This window comes from Notamacropus eugenii, chromosome 2, assembly GCF_028372415.1.
Source record: "Notamacropus eugenii isolate mMacEug1 chromosome 2, mMacEug1.pri_v2, whole genome shotgun sequence".
Classification (NCBI taxonomy): Eukaryota; Metazoa; Chordata; class Mammalia; order Diprotodontia; family Macropodidae; genus Notamacropus; species Notamacropus eugenii.
Window position 1 is genome coordinate 434,841,581 of NC_092873.1, and position 20,680 is coordinate 434,862,260.

The 20,680-nt window shown below is 41.5% G+C and overlaps 1 protein-coding gene across 2 annotated transcripts in view; it reads right to left on the bottom strand.

Moving 5' to 3' along the window:
• The window catches only part of NFASC (neurofascin), a 240,381-nt gene extending 220,502 nt beyond the window's left edge, over positions 1 to 19,879 (bottom strand). Inside the window, exon 1 of one of the 2 annotated variants that reach the window (XM_072648077.1) lies at positions 19,755 to 19,879. In XM_072648077.1, coding sequence (XP_072504178.1) covers positions 19,755 to 19,879 — 125 coding nt within the window. The remainder of the gene's footprint in view (positions 1 to 19,754) is intronic. The other variant, XM_072648074.1, reaches the window with a different exon arrangement.
• Between the last annotated feature and the right edge of the window lie 801 nt (positions 19,880 to 20,680).

Genomic DNA, 20,680 nt, shown 5'->3' on the forward strand with positions numbered 1-20,680 from the left:
TTAGACTAGGAGTGATCTGCAGGAGTTCCTATCTCTGGTATTGTCCATAGTACCTGGTACAGAACCAAAATTGTAGCTCAGTTAACATTCAAAGATACACCTTACAGGTATCAAGTCCTTTGCCTTCAGAAAGGTCAGCAATCGATCAACTAACAAGAATTTATCAGGTCAAGTCAACAAGCATAACAAATTGACAATCTATTCTTCGGTCATTTTCAAAGTGTTGTGTAGTATTAATATATCCATGAAAACTGGAGAAGGCAAAATCTTCAAATCCCATTCTACTATTTATTAGCTATATGATTTTGGATAAATCATTTAACACACCAGGTGCTCAGTTTCCCCAAAATGAAGACTATGTGGCCTTAAAGATGTCTTCTAGCTTTAAGTCCTAGGATCATCTTCGCTGATCCTCCCACTCAATCCTTCACCAATTCCTTACACTGGGAGAGAAAGACAAGGGCAGCTAGCAAATTGGATGAAGGATATTACAAGGACCACCAAAAGCCTCTCCTGAACATACCTGGTGGCCACAGACATACACATTCTGTCTTGCTGCAAAGTCAGTGCTTTTACTATGTATAAATACTTACTCCTCTATTTAATCAGGGCTCTAAGTCTCCCTGAAGAAAGTCACTGGGACCCTAGCCAGCCACTGAGGAGGCCCCTCTCTGTCCTTGAAAGAAAGCTGCAATGCTGCACACACTGAGCTCCTAATTGTGAGGACAAGAGAACCAGGGCAAAAATCAGAGCCAAACAGGAATTTCCAAACAAGCACCAGCAGGGGTCCTGCTGCCTGAGCTCTGCCAAACATGGGTCATTCAAAACTCCACTCCACAGTAAGGAGAAGAAGTTTGAGGAAGAAAGGATCTAAAAAGGAAGGGGCAAGGACTGGATTACACAGAGTATCTGGGTATGTTCCACATAGGCCAAACTGGAGGGTCTTGACTTTAGCTGTTCTCCTTGTTTTGAGACCTTGCTGAAAAATTCTCATTTTCTCTTAGGGGATAAATTGAATATAATTACAACTTATATATAACTATAGTATTACAAAGCACTCTGCATATATAACATACTTTATGCTACCAGTCCTGTGAGGTAGGCAGTTAAACATTATTTCTCCATTTTTCATATAAGAAAACTAAGGCTTAGATTAAGCAACTTTCCCAAAGTCATACATCTAGTAAGAGGCAGAGTTGAGGTTTAAACCCCATACTTCAGGTTGTTTTCTTTCAACTATGCCCCCACTACCTGAATAAAAGCTGGGTTGGTGTTCTTGGAAAATGCAATTTATTTAAGTCAGGGCATCTTAGATAGCATGAATGTTTACAGACACTAAGCTTTCTCCCTAATGAGACTAATGAACTCCTCCAAGTTCTTCCTTCTCCCTTACAAAAAACAAACCCCCCAAAACTATCACTTGAATCACCACAATAAGAAAATTACTTACTTTAACTGTAAGACTACTGGATAATCATAGGATAATTTGATTTAGACCTGGAAGGGGATTTGAAGATCATCTAATCTAATACCTTCATTTTACAGATGAAGAAACTGAAAACTATCTTCTTTCTCCCTAGTAACAGAATATCAGATAGAGTCAGAATGCAGATCAAAGTATACTATTTTCACTTTCTTTATTTTTGTGGGTTTTTTTCTCTTTTGATCTGTTTCTTCTTTCACAACATGACTAATATAGAAATATGTTTTACATGATTGCACATATATAACCTTGATCAAATTGCCAATACCAAGTCTTTGGGATGAGAGAGGTAAGGGAAGGAGAAAATTTGAAACTCAAATTTTTTTAAATGTTAAAATATGTCTTTACATGTAATTAAAGAAATAAAATACTATTTTAAAAGTAATAGAATAACAAGTTTTCTATCACAATTCAAACCTGAACAGGTTTCCCTTCCACAGCATCCCTGAGAAGTGGTCATCCAGTCTCCTCTTAAGGTCACCAGTGCTGGGGGACTCTCACTACCTTTCAACATTTGAGGATTTAGGGCTAGAAAGGACCTAAGAGATCCAATATACTCATTTTATAGATGAATAAAATGAGATTGAAAGATGTGAAGTGATTTAACTTTCAAACAACTCTGCTTATTGGCGTTTCCTCATAATGAGCTGAAATCCGCCTCTTTGCAATGTTTATTCTGCCCTCTGGGGCTGAGCAGAGCAAATCTCATCCACCCTCAACATGAAAGCCCTTTCAGATATTTGAAGACAGCTCAAAATCTGGCTCCAAATTCCATTTGAAGGTGCTGACATATTTCCCCAGCCCTCTGCCCTTAACACTGCACAGAGCTGGGGGAAAAGGCTTCACACTGGGTCTGTTTCAGAACCCTGGACAGCAACCAAGCTCCCCTCTGGAGCCTTGGGAAGTTTCAACTCACCAACTCCTCAAATTCACCCACTGGTTTCTTTTTCAGTCTCCAGGAGGTGCCTGTGCAGAGGTTTCCTAATCAACTTCACTTAACACCAAAGACTGATTTTAAAGGGAGGGCATATCCAGCTAGGGGGAAAAAAAGCTTGCTAATCAACAGGAGATGAAGCCAATATTCCTAAAAACCACTTTTGTACTGTGAAAACTAAAGCAATCTTAAGCTTAATTAAAAGAGGCATAGTATCCAGATCTATGGAGATGAAAACCTTACTCTATCCTTCTCTGGTAAGACCACATTTGAAGAAATATGGAAATATTTATATAATTATATTATAATTGTAATATTTATATTGTATTATTAAAGGCATATCATATTATTATATAATAATAATGTTCAGCGCTGGACCCCACATTTTGAGAATTCTGATAAGGCAGAGAGCATCCAGAGGATAGCAACCAGGAAGAAGGACCTTGAGTTCATGTCCATTGAGGATCAGTTGAAGGAAATGAGTAGGAATTATTTGGAGAAGAGAAGATTGGAGATGGGGTGTGTGGGCCATGATAGATAGCTATCTTCAAGTATTTGAAGAGTTGTCATTCAAAAGAGAGATTATACTTGCTCTGCTTGGTTCCAGATGACAAAACTAGAAACAATAGCCTACAAAAAGGGAAATTTGTATTTGATATAATGGGGGGAAATCATACAATGTGTGCTACCAGAAATGGAATTGAGTGTCTTGATAGGTAGTAAATTCTCCTTCACTGGAATCCTTCAAGCAGAGATTGGATTGATCACTTGCAGAGGGGATTCTTCTTCGGATATATATTGGACTCAAATGTCCACTACAGTTCTTTGGAACCCTAAACACTCTGATGCCATTCCTATGCTCAAACACTTTACTGGCTCCCCAATGACCACAGGATAAAGTCCAGATCCACCATTATGGCATTCAAGATCATCTATGATATGACCCAACCAAACTACCCAACCTTATCTCCCATTCCTCCCCCGTCCCAGCATAGTACCTGGAACATAGTAGGTACTTTATAAATGCTTGCTGGCTGCCTTGTTGTCTGATGATACAAGTGACTGCTCAAGCTAGGACAGTGCTTTTACTGTTCCCTTAATATGCTACATTATTTTATTGCTTCAAGACTTTGTTCATATTCCCGCTGCTTAAGATGCCTTTCCCTTTAAGAAGTCTACTCCAGTTGTACCTAGCCTTCAAGGTAGACTTTCTCCATGTAGTCAGGTGTTCCCGACTATACCTAACTCTTTCTTTTCCAACTTCCTCATTTTCATCCAAATTATCTAGAACTTATGAGACACTTTATGATCCACAAAGCTCCATGCAACCTCTCCATAATACTCTGCTCTACATTTTTTTCTGGAAACGTGTATACCTTGTGATTTTGTTCCTTATGTGGTTCATTTTGGGTCTCTTCAACTAATTAATATTTGACTGCCTGGAATATGAAAGATGGAAAGCAACCAGTTTCACCTAAGAGAAAGACTACCTCTTCCATATAAAACCCATATCCTTTGACAACTTTTCTGAGCTATGCTGGTAGAAAGGAAATAGCGACTTTAGCATTCTACACCAACTAGAAGGAGTGATGGAAAACTTGATGGAATTAGGTGCATTTAGCCTAACAGCAACCTCTCCAAAAGACCCCTTCCTCTTCTTTGATGACCTCAGACTCAGCCCACCTAACAGCATAGTGGCCTCTCTGGTTGTAGCTTTACTTTACTGATCCTGCTCCCACCATGTTCCTCCCTGACAGTGTTTCACTTTATCTTTTTGTGTGAGTTAAAGCATACTATAATAATACCTAGGATTTATATAATGATTTCATCATTCCAAAGCACTTTATAAATATATTTTATCATATTTTATTCTCACAACATTGCTTGGAGGTAGACACTATTATTATTTATTTTATAGATGAGGGAAATGAGGCAGACAACTAAATGTCATGCTGGATTTGAATCCATGTCTTCCTGACTCTGTGTCCAATGCTCCATCCACTTCATCACCTACCTGCCTACAATTAAGGGCTATTACTTTACTTTATTACATTTCTGGTGTTCTGTCTCATAAATTTGAAAAGCCTACTCTAAGTTCCATAACTGCCATTAAGGACTAGAACAGTTTTACAGTACTTATTGTCTATAACACTTTGTTTAACACTAAAATAAATTATTTTTATATGTGTCCTGTTGGAAGAGATGTGTTTCCTTGTGGTTATATTGTTATATAAGGTCAACCCAGTATACTGTCCTGGATGTAATTAGTGATCCACTGATGACTTACTCACAGGTGGAGGCAAGGAAGAGCAGAAAAGGCCAGTGGGAAAGAGGACTGAACATCTAGTGGATATTCATGTGGTGATGATGAGCTTAAGAAGAAAAAAATAGAAAGAAATGCAGAGAAAGAGAGAGGGAAGAAAGTGAATCGGGAAGTAAACCCCAAGAAGCTTCAAGATACCAGTATTGGTCAAAGCTAGGAGAGGGTGTGGAATGGTCCTCTGGGCTGATATGGAGATTGATATGACACCCTGGGTGGGGAACAGTGGATTCTAAAGTATCATAGACACAACTTTGCCTGTTCCACAATAGTTTCATGAGCATATCTCAGCTTCCCGGTTCCCAGACCATTAACTCCTAAAGGGCAGGGGCTGCAGCTAACATTTCTCTTCTAGCCTCCTTCAGTATATAGGACAGGGCTGAACAAAGAAGACATTCAGGGAAGCAAGGGAAGAAAGGAGGAATAGAACCAAGGGAGGGTGGGAAAATAGAAGGCAAACCAAGAAGAGTGAAGTAAATCAATCAGCAAGCATTTATTAAGTGTTTACTGCGTGACAGGTACTGGGCCAAGCACTGAAGATCCAAAGACAAAAGTGAAACAGTCTCTACCACCAAGGGAGCTTAAATTCTAATGGTGGAGGCTTCCTGCAGAAGTGTGGAGCTCAGCATGCTTGTCCAGAGAGCCCTTAGGCTTTTATCTACAGTCCTAGATGTAGATATACAATATGAGAGCAAACATATGTGTGTATGTGTCTACACACATATGTGTGTACATATATACACACACATACATATATTTATCTTGTGTAGATTATATATATATATGTATACACACACACATATATATAATCTACACAAGATAAATATAAGGTAGGTTTTGGAGGGTTACCATAAGAAGAGAAAAAATACTTAAACTGTTCATATCCAGTGACTCAACTAATGGGTCAAAGGAGCTCAAAAAAGGGGGAGGGGTACAGAGTAAGCATTTAGTGAATGCATGTTGGCTATAAAAAATATTCTTAGAAGCGTGTTTTATGGTAGCAAAAGCTAGAAATAAAATGGGTAGATATCAATTAGGGAATGGCTTCAAAAATGCCTGTGAATGTAACTGACTGTGCAATTATTGTGCAATACATAATAAATAATATGAGGAATTTAGGGGGCAATGAGATCTGTACACATTCATGCAGAGTAAAGTAAGATAAAGGAGAACAATACACAAAATGTCCACAAGAATGTAAATAAAAAGATCACAAAAATGAAGGCAAACATTAGAAAAACCAGGAATGATTACCAAGAAGGCACGATGAAACATATCCCGCTCTTCTTAATGGAGAGGCAAGGGATTGCTAAGGAAGACTACTGCATGAGTATCAGATGGAGTCGCTGTATTTGATGCTGTTGTGTCGCTGTTCGTGGTAGTGGTGGTGGGGTGTGTGGATGTGGGAGTGTGGAAAACTGGTTTTCTTTGTTTCAAGGATTCAGTCATCCTTCAGAAGGAAGAGGATTTCCAGAAACAACTATAGTGTAAAACAAAAACATCAATAAAACTTAAGGAAAAAAAGAAACAGAGAGAGAGTGGAAAGGAAGAAAGGAACTCATAAAGAAAAAGAAGTCAAAATCTAACAAACAAATCTAGTGGCAGCTCAACCACAGGGCTCCAGCTGAGCTCCCAACATAATTCCTCAAATTCCCCCCAGCTCCAAAAACACCATTTTCAAAAAGGTCAGGTCACTTACATCTGGGAAAACCATACACTGGAGATGGGTGTTCCCAGATCTCTCTTGCTCCACCATTCCCCCTCTGTCTTTGTCTGTCTGTCTCTGTCTCTTTCTTTGTGTTTCTGTCTCTGTCTCTGTCTCTTTCTTTGTGTTTCTGTCTCTGTCTCTGTCTCTGTCTGTCTCTGTCTCTCTCTCTGTCTCTCTCTGTCTCTCTCTGTCTCTCTCTGTCTCTCTCTGTCTCTCTCTCTCTCTCTCTCTCTCTCTCTCACACACACACACACACACACACACACACACACACACACACACCAAACACACACACACTCAGACACTGCCCCTTTATCTCTTAATGGATATAGTCAAGTTCACTCTTTGGCTAGTACACAACAGCCCAGGGAAACTATGGAAGAAAAAAAAGCCAGATGCACAGCCCATGACTGTCAAATAATAAGATTCAGACTGTTCTCTCAAGTCAGAATGCTCCAAGGAAAAACATACTTGAAATTTCAGCCCAATTCCATGTTCCCTGCCACAAATAAAACAGAACTAACACCAGCGCCTGGACTTTCTATTTATTTGGCCTCCTAGTACATCTACCCATCAATCTCATTTGTCTACGTAGCATCACCATGAAGTACAAAAGAAGGAGCCGAAGAGATTCCCTCTCAAATAAAGAGGCTGTTTTATACACTTTCCCATGGTCATAGGACAAGCAAGGACAATGCATCTTGTACAGGATCCTATACATAGAGTAGTCATGCTGCTTATGTGGCTCTTCTCTTGCTACTAAGTAGCAGCACATCACAGCAACTATATTACTGGACTCAGAGTCTTATAGAATTTTTTCTTCCACATTTAGGAAAAGCAAAAAGTCTAAAATCTTGAGAATGATAGAAACAAAACAGTAATCAAATGGACATAGCATTACCAGACCTCAAACTATAATATCAGGCAATGATCCTCAAAACTATTTGGCATGGATTAAAATATATAAAAGTAGATCAATTGGAACAGACTGCATAAGACAGATGGAGATGCGATTGAATACAGTAGCCCAGCATTTGATAAACTCAAGGACATAAATTACTGGGAAAAGGACTCCTTATTTGACAAAACTGATGGAAAAAAATCCTAGCAATTTGGGGCAGAAATTAGGTTTAGACTAGGATCTCATAGCAGGCATCACAGCATAGTGGATACAATGCTGGACTTTGGAGTCTGTCCTCTTCCTGAAATCTGACCTCTTGACACTTGCTTTTTGTGTGAACCTGGACAAGTCCCTTAGGCTTTCTGATCCTTATTGTCCACATCTATAAAATAAGGGAGGTACTTTCTAGTTCAAAACGTAGTCTAACACACAACATGATTATTATGGAAGTCTTTTGCAAAACACATTCTTAGTCTGTATTGAATTGCTTGCCTTCTCAGTAGGGCTGGGGAGGGAGAGAAGTTGGAATTCAAAGTATTAGAAACAAATGTTGAGAATTTTTATTGCATATAATCAGGAAATAAGAACTGCAGGGATAGGGGTATGGAAATTTATCTTGCCCTGCAAGAAAAGAGAGAAGATAGGGATAGGAGAGGGGTGGGGTGTGACGGAGGGGAGGGTTCATTGAGGGAAGGAGTAATCAGAATGCAAGGTACTAGGAAGCAGGGGGGAGGGGAGTGATGAGAAGAAAAATTGGACATGTTAGAAAGTGAGGTAAAAGCAATTAGTATTAAAACAATAGACTGAATTAATTACTGAGAATAAATCAATGACATCCTTAGTTGGGAAAAAAGAATTTCAGTCTAAATTTCCTAGAGGAAGGTAACCTTGGGTAAAATTTGGCATCGATGGAAAAGTCAAGGTTTTAATGGTAAATTTGATTTTATGATTGCCATTTAATCAGGAACTAGAACATGTATAGAAAGGCATGTAAGCCACTTAAGACTTGCCTAAAAGATGTTCCTTAGCCAAAGTGAAACTATGATCATATTTGAAACCTGATTATTGGAACTTGCCATTTTTAGATGCTATGGGACTATTAAGTGACTTGTTCTTCTGAGTCTAACTCTAGGTATGAATAGCAAGAAAGGCGATCTGAGCCTCCAATACATGATGCCAGTAAGCTGATGAGATGCTGGTATGAACTGTATAGGTGATCTCAAGGGAAGGGTAGGAGAGCGACTGTTCAGCATGGGCTGAGGTGGGATTCTCCTGACTCACTTTCCCCACTGACACCTGGAAGACTTTAAACCTGACTGAATGCAAGTGGATAATCTAATCCTGCCTGGAACTGACATGAAGTTGGGGAGATATTTTATCCTTGCAATGTCCTTACTATTGGTGGCAATTTCCTATAGTCATAAGGTTTGTAAGCTTAATACCAGATCTATTCAGTTATAGATAATGGGTAGGGGAACATCCAAGGTTGTCTAAAATTAAGCTATTAGGCATAGGACTTTAGACCAACAACAACAAGTTAGGGTCCTTTAATTCTTAGTAATACTGTGGAGACAATTAGGTCAAGAGCTTGTGAAGTTAGCAACATAAACATTATTTGTGTCTCAGTTGGTTAATGTTTTAAAAAAACTCTTTTGTGGTCCATATTGTAAATGCTTTAAAAAGAGGTATCACCTGACCAAAAGTTTGAATTGCTTTGTCTGTTATAAACTGTGTTAAAAATAAATAATAAAATAAATAAATAAATAAAGTTCTGTTCAAAAAATTAAAAAAAAAATGTAGTCTATGGAGCTATGATAGGAAATGAATGTATATTCTTGGATAAGTGTTATTATCAACATGTAAAGGGTGGTGGGAGTGAAGGTTTTTGAGTTGGTTCAAGTCCTGACTCCAACACAGATCATCTGTGTGACCAGAGGGAAGTCCTTTCAGTACTACAGGCATGTCAATAGGACTAAAAGGTATGAAAAAGTTGGAGAGTGCTTCCACACCAGAAGTACCCTCACACTAATGAAATCAAAAGTCCAGACTCCCCCACCCAAAAAATTATTACTTATGTATAAGATAAAAGATATTAGATGACTTTGAAGATCCTGTTCCAGGTCTAAATCCTATGATTTAATAAATTTGATAAAAATATATAATGATATAATAATTATAATAGTAATGACCTTTTGAAATCCCCAACTTCTGTTTCAGGTAAACTAGCAGGAAAAAAAGATAGAGTCTCTACACTGAGGCCAAAAGAAAGAGGTGGCAGGAGAGGAGGAAATCAGAATCATTTTCTATCGGAGTTGGGCTGGTGGCAAAAGTGCAGGGATGGAAGAAGCTGCCCTCCTAGTAGCTCTGTGGTGCAGATCTTGTAGAAAGTAATCTAGTCAAAGAAAAATGCCTCAAATAGAATATTATTGTGCTGGAAGAAAGGATAAGTATGAAGAATAAAGTGAAACACTGAAAGATTTACATGAACTATCTGCAAAGTGAAGTAAGAAAAACCAGGGAAACACAGAATGAGTACAACAACATACATAGAAACAACAACACAATTACACCTTTGTGCCGTGAAACAATAATAACTAAGGTAAAAGGAGATATCTCCCTTGCCTCTTTGCAGAGGTGGGGGTCTACAGACATGGCATATTACATGAATACAAGACGCTGGACTTTGTTGATGTGCTCATTAGTGGTGCTGAATTGTTTTTTCTCTTTCCTTTTTATTCAAATATATGATGGATAAAGGTGACATAAGAACAAAAGATATTGATATGAATTTTTTTTAAAGAGTGCCTCTGTTAGTTCTATGGCTGGGATATATCTGTGAAACCTTTTCCCCTTCCTTCCTGGGGTCATTTCTAAACAGATTAATAAATGTTTTTTTGAATTTAATTGAGTTGAAACTAGGATAATGTTTGTTACCAGTGCATTTGGACTGCCCCAGGACTCTCATTAGTGAACACTAAGTGGAAGAAAGGAATGAAACCTACTGACCCCAGATCTGGGAATTTTCACAGCCTGTTCTAAGAAATTTAAGACAGAAGGAAACTGGCTAGTGTTAGCAAGGAAGAGTGTTTGTGCCCTCAAACTAGGACTCACCTCGGAGAAGGCTCCAAGGATCACTTTCTCATCTTGGCCATCCTAGCAACCACCAATGCCAAAAGTAAGAATCCACATTCTGGCTGTCCTCTCTAGGAAATCACAGGTTTAGAGCTGGAAGGGTCATTGGATCCAACCCACTCCTCTTACAGATGAGGATATTGAGATCCAGGAAGATTAGGTGACTTGCTTAGGATCTCACAGTAAGTGTAGTGAGGTAGGATTAAAACACCACATTTTCCTGAATCCAAGTCCAGAGGTCATGACAGCTCTCTCTAAGGATCACTCTGTGGTACAGTAGGGATCCAAAGTAACGGAGTTAGCGTCAAAGGAGATGGGTTCAAATTCAGAGATCTGACACTCCCAGTGTGATCCTGGACAAGTCATCCAACCTCTCTGATCCTCAGTTTCTTTGTAAAATAAGAGGGCTGGACTAAATGATCTCCAAAGTCCCTTCCAACTCTAAATCTAAGATCCTCCTCCAAGTGTTTCCTAACCTTGGTCTATGCCAACTGGCTTGGTCAATCAGTTGATCAATAAGCATTTCTTAGTCATTGTGCTTAGCACTGAGGATTACACAGAAAGGTAAAAACAGTCCCTCAAGGAGCTCAAATTCTAATAAGAAAAATGACATGATACATCCAGAATATATTGAGAGTAGATATAAGGCAATGTCAGAGGGGAATGCATTCACCTGGGGGGACCAAAAAAGGCCTTGCAATCCATCACTTAGTTAATATTTCCTTTTCCAGAAATATCTTTTCCTTCCTCTTTCCTTATCGATGTTTAAGTCCTACCTTCTCTAGAAAGCCTCACTCACCCACAGTGCTCTCTCTGTCCCCTTTATATAGTATTGACTGTCTATACCATTCTTTTAGTACTTTAGCTTTATATTGCTTTATGTTACTATTCTTTTTTTCCCTATTAAAAATGGCCCTATCTGCCCAGGTTGACTTCAAGGTCCCTAAGACGGAGAATATATCTCTGTGCTCCCTTAGCAGCCAGAATTCTACCCACAGTAGGTGCTCAATAAATATCTGTTGATGATGGTAAGGATAACTGAGGACAAGTCTCCTTAGAAGGTCCACCCACCATGCCCTTTCACTACCCAAGAACTGGGGTGGGAATAAAACACAAAGCATAGATGAGAGATCTAGACCATGGGACTAGGTGGGGTCATGTACAAGAAAGGCACCAATCTGTAGGAAGATAGTGAATCTCAGTTCAGCCCAGGGCTAGGATCCTTTTATCCCAGGAGGTAAGTCAACCAGCCCAGAATCTCTGGCAGCTTGTCCCTGACTGGGGCAGGAGGGGAGCTGGGAGGGAAGGGGGGAGGGTGCCTGTTTATCTCTTTAGCTCTGTTTATTGTGATCCTGGTAAGAGGTTCTGAGGACCTCCAAGCCCCCCTGTAATTAAATTCATTAGAACAGATTGGGGCTTTCTTTCCAGTTTCTGGAAAAATCAACAACACAATTAACATCATAATGATAGAAAGAGGGGCTGCCAGGGTGGCTGTGGGGAGGGGCGGACTCAGGGAGGGGCAGAGGAAGAGGAGTAAAAAGGAGCAGGTGAATGAAGAGGAGACAGATGCTAAAGCAGCTGCTTCCTGGAGGAGGGCACTGGGGGAGGGGGGATGCAGTCACCAAGACCCTCACTACAATAACCCAGGGCACTCTCATCTTCGCTTTCTGAATGAAAGTGAAGAGAAAAGAAGATTTTTATGGAGCACAATATGTGGGATGGGAGAGGGGATAGAGAATATATTAAAGTCATAGAACTGTTTTAAGTCAAGGATTCTTAACTTTAGATCCTTGGATAGATTTCAGGAATTCCATGAAGTGGGATGGGAAAAAAAAAGACCACATCATTATTTTCATTAACCTCTAACTGTAATTTTAGCATTTCCTTCAATCATTTTAAAACATTTTTCTGGCTTCACTAGACTGCCCACAGGGCCCATGACACACTTGGGCTATTCCTTTTGGAAAGTATAATTCCCTCCTACAAGATCTCTGAAAAGTGGTCACCCATTTGCTTTGAAAACTTTTGGTGATAGGGAAATCACTATACTTTTCATTATGTGGAAGGAAAGCCTGAAACTCATAAGGAAGCAGGGACTCTCCTAAGGTCAGTCAAAGGTGAATGTTAGAGATGGAATGAGAATGCAGGTCCAAGCCCCCAGAGAGATGTCCTCTCCCTGTGTTACTATATATTACAGTGGGTAAGAAAAACTGGGAGAAGGAAGATGGTGATAAGGAGTGATACAGGATCATAAGTCAACCCACTTCTTTTTAATGTCATGAAACCACCCCAATATGGGGGAGACATTGCTAACCAATCACAGTTTGGGTGAAAAAAAAGAACTTGGAGAGTTTGCTGACTGCAGATTGAGCATGAGCCAACAGTGTGGCTTGACTGAAAAGTAAACAAAAAAATTCATACAATATTGAGCTACATTACATGGAATGCAGTACTTAGATCCAGGCAAGTGGTGGGTTGATCCCTCTGTCCTCTATTCTGGTCAGAACACATTTGGAATACTATGTTCAGTTCTGCACACCATTTTTAGGAGGGGCCATGAAAAGGGAGAGCAAGTCCAGACATAGATGACTGGAATTGTGATGGATAAGCTGAAGGATGAACTGAGAGTATTGAACTGAGCTAGAGAAAAGACCTTTTGGTGTAGGAAAACGGAGTTAGGATGACATGAGCAATGCTTTCCAATAGCCAGAGTATTGTCATGAGCAAGATGAATATTCTACGTAACTTGAGGAGAATCAAGACCAGATTTTTGGCCCAATATACAGAAGATCTAACATTGAGAACTGTCTGACTATTAAATAAGCTGCTTTATGAGGTAGTGACCTCCCTGTCACTGTTAATATTTAAACAGATATGACTAGATGGCCACCCATCAGTGATACTGTTGAGAAGATTCTTGCACAGGAGATTAGACTAGATAACTCCCAAGGTCCCTTCCAAAGCTAAGATTCGACACTCAAGCTCATTCTCACCTCTAGACCTACCTTCATACTGTTTGGAATGCCCTCCTCTCCACCTGTCCAAATACTACCCACCCTAAGTCCCAGCTGTTCCATGAGGCCTTCTCTTTATTGTTCTTAAACTCTAATAGCCCTTGAAGGCACAATTCAGCACTTCATTATTTTCTGCCCTAAGTGAGTCTCTTGTTTCAGTAAGGTCAAGGGCCTCCTTCATTCAGGTCCTCTTCAGGAAAATATTTCAATGGGTCTCCCCCAATTAGATTATAAACTCTTTATATGGAATTGAGGTGACTATTTTTATATCCTCACATTGAGGAATACTTAGAAGTCACTCCATAATAATAGCTATCATTTAAATAGCATATTAAAGTTTGCAAAGTACTTCACATTTTCTCATTTGGTCCTTATAACTCTGAGACATATGTTCTATTGTTATTCCCATTTCACAGATGAGAAAATGAGACTGAGAAAGCTTGTGATTTACTAATAAGTATGAGAGGCTGAATTTCAACTCAAGTCTTTCTCTCTCCATGTTCAACACTCTATCCACTATGCTACCTGGTCAGTACATTTGTATATTATACATCCTAAGCCAAAGTCAATTATTCTTCTTCCCATGCTCCTTTCCCCTTCATAACTTTCCCCAGGTATTCTTTCAAGGTCCAACTCAGATACCACTTCTGCCATGAAACCTTTCCTAAATCCCCTTTCACTCACTGCCAGGTGAAAGTGATTTCCCTTTCTTTAAATTTCCCATATTACTTTGCCTGGACTGTTCCTTTACATTTCTTTTTCACCTTTTACCAGTTATTTATGTTCTTATCCTTTCCCCTTATAGACTTTAAGGTCTTAAGAGAGATAGATCTGTGTATCCCTATTACCTACTAAAATTGAATCCTAGTAGATAGACTTGCCTAAAGGATATTGCACTGATTCCTTGCTTTTGCTTATCTAGCTGGCCTAACCCTCAAACTATCCCATTTTCCTATTCCTTCAGGCAGAGGCAGGACAGTAAAATGGATAGGGTGCTGAAGTCCTGCCTCTGCCACTAATTAGCTATGTGATCATGGACACATCACCTAACTTTGCTGAGCCTCAGGCAATTCTCTAAGACCTAAGAGATGGATTGCAATGTTTTTTCAAACATTTAACCACAGGGAGGACAAAAGGTGGCTTAGGAGACCCACAGCCAAAACTTGGCCAATGAATGCATCAGCTGAGCTAGCACTGTGCTTACCCAACCACAAGGTTGAATCTTAGCCTTCTCCTCATTGACCTCCAGACCATGTGGACCTCTACCATTTTTTCCTTCCTCAGAATTTTGGGTAAGGACACTTCAATCAGTCAATCAATTGGTATTTATTAAATGCCTACTATGTATTAGGCACTGGTCAACCCCAATACTGAACCACCTGGCCCAAGAGCAAATGACAGAGAGTTTTGACATCAAACAGCTCGGAACTCGCTTTCCAAAGAAATATATGAATGATCTAAAGAGATGAGATGAGAAGTCTCCTGGGTTCTTCTCCCAACTCAGTCAGGGTAAAATGGGGCCAGGCACTTAGTCCAAGCATAGACAGATAAGAGGGAGAGTTAACCTGTGCCCAGCTTCCTAACAATCCATGTTCTTTCCTTTTCAAATGCACCTGTTCCTCAATCAGGTTTTCAGTGATTACTCCCACTTAACTATGAGCACTTTTATTAAACTACATCCTCTGAATATTTATAGAGAGAATCAGACCTGTATTTATTGCTCCATTGTATTGTCCAGAAGCATGGGCAGTGAAAAAAGTTAGATATGGGTTCAAATCTCAACTCTCTAAACTCTGCCATTTACTCCCTATGTGATCTTGCACAAGTTATCGACCTCTCTGGGTCTCAGTTTTGTTATCTGTAAAATGAAAAGACTGACCTAAGGGACTTCTCAGATCCCTTTCATCTCTAAATTGATGACTGTGTCCCCTCCTTCTTCTTATTCTATATTTAGTCTGGAAGAGCTCCATGATGACTACCAGACTAGAGGCTTCTTGAGAGCAGGAATTGTTTCCTTCCTTAGACTCTCTCTGTAGCAAGCATACTACTCATAAAAGGAAATTCAGAACAGAAAAGTGATTGGCCCCATGGGCTGTTAAAGGGAGAAGGAGGGAGAGAGAGGTAAAATGTGCAACCCTTTGGAGGAAGATACTGAACATTTTAATTGCAAAGATTTTGTGCTAGAAAACCTGTTGTTCCAGGAGGCAGCAGATGATGACGTCCAGGCAAATTCAGGCATTGATATATCTGAGAAACTAAGCTAGCACCTGAAACTGACAGTAAGATGAAGCTGCTCTATCCCAACAGCAGAAAACCTAGGCTCCGACCAGGAGCCACATGTGGTTTACGTGTACTCCCCCAGACAAGCTTACCAGTGAAATCTCTGCTCCACCAGACACTGAATGCCTGGCCCAATAGTCAGCCAAGCCCAGAAGTCTCAAATTTAACTTCATCACTGTACATAACTCCAACGCACATTTCCAAACACCAACCATACCAGACCTTAAGAGGGAGGTGGAAGCATTGATCCTATTAGCATCAAGAGTCCCAGTGCCCAACTATCTCTTCAGCTGTTCTGTCTAACACATAGGAATCCCAGAAAACTCCTGAATGCAACTGACAAGATGAAAATGCAATTGGGAAGTGTTTAACAAAATAAATAACAGTAAAATACGGTATAGGTCGTGTTAATTTGTCCCACAGGGACATGTTTCTGTTTGAGCTTGACTCCACTGCCTAGAGAAAGGGAACAGAGAAACAATCTGAGACTGCATCTCCCGCCCCCAATAGAGTGGGATCTGACTAATTCACACATTCTTATGTTCTAAGCATCTTTTTGTTCCCAAGGACAGAGTTCTTTGCTTCCCTCCCATCTCTTTATGTTACCTGAGACTCAGAGATCTTAATGCACCAGTGACTGAGCCAGGAAGGTGGGCCAAGGGATAGGAAAAACCACATGATCAGAGCCCTAACACCCTAAGACTCAGTCATCGCACAGCCAGATCCCAACCTCAAACATAGAAGGCAAACCCTAGGAACTTCAGCTCCAAGACAATACATATATCCTTCATGTGTCACCAAAACAGCAAGCTAAGCTCGGCCCAGTAAAAAAATAAAAGAAACTAACTAGGTGAAGTTGGAAAAACTAGGTCCTCTTTCTGTGTTCTGACTTCTCAGTATATTTGGATAGCAGGCTCTGAGCACTGAAAGAAAGGGGTCAATGACATAACCAGGGTAGCTGGGACTCAGGAAAGATGGTGACAGATTACACAATAAAATTTCAATTGAATGGAAATGAAATGCTTAATCATTTCACTATCACAATCATCGTTCAATCAACTTTCAATTGCCTTCAAAGGCTATAGTTAGTCCTCTTTTCAGAGACCATACAGGAAGAACAAGGGGTTGAAGTGATGAAATCACATTCCCATTTGATTTGGAAAAAAGCTTGTTAAACATTTGAGCTATCCAAAAACAGAATGGTCTGCTGGAGGAGGTAATGAGGTCAACAATCCAAGGAACTAAAGCAGGGAAAGAACCTTAAATGATCATCAGATCATCTATTCCGGTCCCCTTATTTTACACAGGAGGAAATTGAAACCTATAGAAGTTAAGTGATTTGTCTAAGATCTCCATAAGTAAGAGTGCCTGTATATAAACCCTGGACCTGATTAAATCCAATGTACTCAGTCCATTCTTCAATACTGAGAATTTTTAAGAGGAAGCTTGTTGGGGATCACTTGTTGGGGACACTGTGGAAGAAATTCATGCTTTGGGTGTTTGCTGGACTAAATAAGCCTGGAGATCTCTGCCAGTTCTGAGATTCTGAAGACCTGGGTACCTGAATTCAGGAAGATTCTTCATTTCTCTCCGATACAAAGCAGGAGGCAATCAGTCCTCCCTACTCCCTCACCAGGCAGGAAGACCCCCGAGTTTGAAGAGGCAAGCTATTTCTGCTTAGCATAGGTGAGCTGTACATAGAGAGGTGTGGGTTTGCAGTTTACTCTCATAGCACCAGAGATGTAGAACTGAAAGGGAACTGAGAAGGCCATTTAGTTACACCCCCTTGTGTTATGAATGAAGGAATAGGGACTCAGAAAAGTTAAGTGTTGCCACATTGGTCATGCTAAATCCTCCATTTATACCCCCCAAGTCCTTATCTGTTCTAAAGAAGGCAAGCATAGTTTTTAAGGCCTAGAATTAAGCTCAGGTACTTTCTCTCTCATTCTCTCTCACATACGCAGTGCTCCAGTTGCATCCAAAGAGGGTAGGAGTTGAAGTGGGAGGTTAGGAGGCCAGAAGACATCTCCTAAAGAGGAATGATAGGGAGATCAGAACAAAAGGAAGCATGAGTCAGACTTCTTGTCACCTCTAATACTCCCTTGGACTCCCTGTCTCTGTCCTCAGTTGGTCCCTTGACTTTTGTGGGTCATGCATCAGTCTAGCACTTTGGGCTTAATGTAAACAATTCATCTTTTATGAATGCTTCATCCTCATCATCCCAAGACCTCAAAATTCCAGATCTTGGCCTCCTCTAAGGTCTTATTGACACTTCCCCCCTCCCCTAGTGTAGCTGTCTAGGACTACAAGAATAGATAAGATATACTTTCTCAGTATGAGAAAGAGGGGATGAGGAGGAGAGAATTGTGGTCATTTCTTCCATGATGAGAAGTTGGGACCTTTCCCCTTCCCTTTAACCCTTTGCCCAACATACATACATACATACATACATGCATACACACACACACACACACACACACACACACACACACTCTGCACTGGCTGGGATGACTATAAAATCTTGGAGCTGATCTTGCCCGGGGGACTAGGTATGAAGATAGTATACAGCAAGAGACTGCATATGATGGAAGTCCAAATGATTCAGCACTCTGCCCACTCCCAGCCCTGAGGGCCACACAAAGACATCACGATTCTATTTGGAGTTAGGAAAACAATCCTGTTCCCAAAATCCTAAATATACCAAACCACCAGTGAAACCTTTTACCATCATTTCCAGGTCAGAACTCAGAACAAGAAGTTGGAATAACCTATGAAGCCATTACAGTCTTCCTTGCCTCCCAAACCACTAACATACCCTCAACTCTATCCCACCACAAAGTCCAACCAGGAAACAAACCAACCTCCTAAGGCAACCAGAGCATCTGGCATAGAGGGCCTGGAGGCAGGAAAGGAACAGCAGGGAGACATATTTCACATCCTGTACCCCAAAGTAAGGCACAAAGCATTGGGAGGAAGGAGGTTATAACCAAAAACTCTCACAAAGCAAACTCAGCCTTCCCATGCCCAGGCCCAAGGATGGGAAAAGGGAAGGATGAGAAACTCTAAGGGAGGGCTGGAGAAATAGGACAAGAAAATCAAGTGGCAGCGACATGCTTTAGAAGAGAGTGCTAGAGGGGGTTGGATGGAGAAGGTTATACAGAGGGGTGTGGAATCAGCCTAGAGAGAGTTGAGGGGTCTTCGCTGAAAAGGAATAATATAGATAAGGGAGAGAAGGATTAGAGAGGGCAGTTGGTAGTTGATTGGGATAGAGTATAAAAAAAGTGGTGAAAAGATGCCATAAACAGTGAGGCCAAAGTGGGAGAGAGGACCGTTAAAGGCAGGTGATGGAGAACTATGAAGGAGAAGGCAAGAAGGTGATACAAGAGGGCAGTGGAGGAGAAGGTAAAAGAAAAGGTTGAGAGGTAAATAGAGGGAGGATGGTGAACTGGGACCTGAGGTAGGAGGTAGACAAGAGAAAGACAAGGAATAAAAGCAGCAAGGAGGATAGGGCAGAAGAAGGCAGTGGGAAGGTGAAGAGAACTGAGGCTGGGAATCAAGATGGGGAAAAAAGGAGATACGGATAGGAAGGGGGATGGGGAAATGGATAGGGAGGAGTATAGGAAGGGAGATGGGGAGGACAGAAAGAGGGATGGGAAGAGGAATAGGAAGGGGGATGGGGAGACAGAAAGGAAGGGGGATGGGGAGATTATAGGAGGGGATGAGGAGAGAAGCTAGGAAGGGGGATGGAAGCAGTAAAGGTTATGGTGAAGAAGGCAGACTTCCTCGGGGATGGGAGATAGGACGGATAACGAGGGAAGTGAGGGCGAGTACGGCTGCCGGGAGGAGAACGAGAGAGGGGCAGAGGATAGCTAAGGTGATGGGGAGAAGGACTGGAGGTGGGCTGTCTCTGTCCAGGATTCCAGAGTGCTAGATTCTCCCTCCACCCCTTCCCCGCGCTCCGCCAGGGCTGGAGCTCTCTTACCTCTCTCCCCGCAGGGCTGGAAAGTCCTGCTCCAGCCCGGGTCTAGGAGCAGCCAGGATCCTCGCTCGCCGGGGCCACCACTTGCCCCCTTCTGCGCCTGCAGCGCCTCTCGCCGCCAGCCGCATTAGGGCAGAGACCAGCCCGTGCGCGTCCCCAGGGTCCGGCTGGCGCGCCCCCGGCAGCCTGCGTGCGCGCTACCCTCCTCCTCCCTTCCCTCTTTCCTTCCTTCTCCTCCCGGGGTACGCGCTGAAGCGGGACTGAGGGCAGGAAGGGAGCGCGCAGCGCACGGGAGGGGAAGGATGCTCCAGGCCTGGCCGAGCCCTGGCCCCGCCCCTACCACCTGGGCTAGAGCCCTGCCCCCACCCCAATGCCAGCTCCCAGAGAGCTGAGACCCCTGAAAATCCTCCCCTCCTCCTTTGAATGGAGGCTTGGGTCACCAGCTGTCTGCCTGTCCAACCAAGAGGAGCAGGAGGAAATGGACTGAGATATTCAGATCAGACCCAAGGAAGAACTGCCCAGTGGAAAGGGCTGTTTGACACTAAACCCTGTGCGAAGTGGTGGGAACCTCTTTTGAAACATCAGTTCATTAACAAACATTTTTGAAGTGCCTCTTGTGTATTGCGCACTTCGCTGAGAGGGAGGGAGGCAGATACAAAGATGAAGGAGGAAGGGGAGATTTTAAAAAATGCAAACACCTACAAAACAAATTAGAATATGTCAGGTGTACATCTGGAACCTAAAACTGACGTGTGAATAGATGGGGAAAAACTCTCACACACGTACATCAAGGGAGTTTGGCGGGTCTTTTCAGTTGTTTTGAATTATGTCTGACTCTTTATGACCCCGTTTGGGGTTTTCTTGGTAAAGAAGCTGGAGTGGTTTGCCATGTCCTTCTCCAGCTTATTTTACAGAGGAGGAAACTGAGG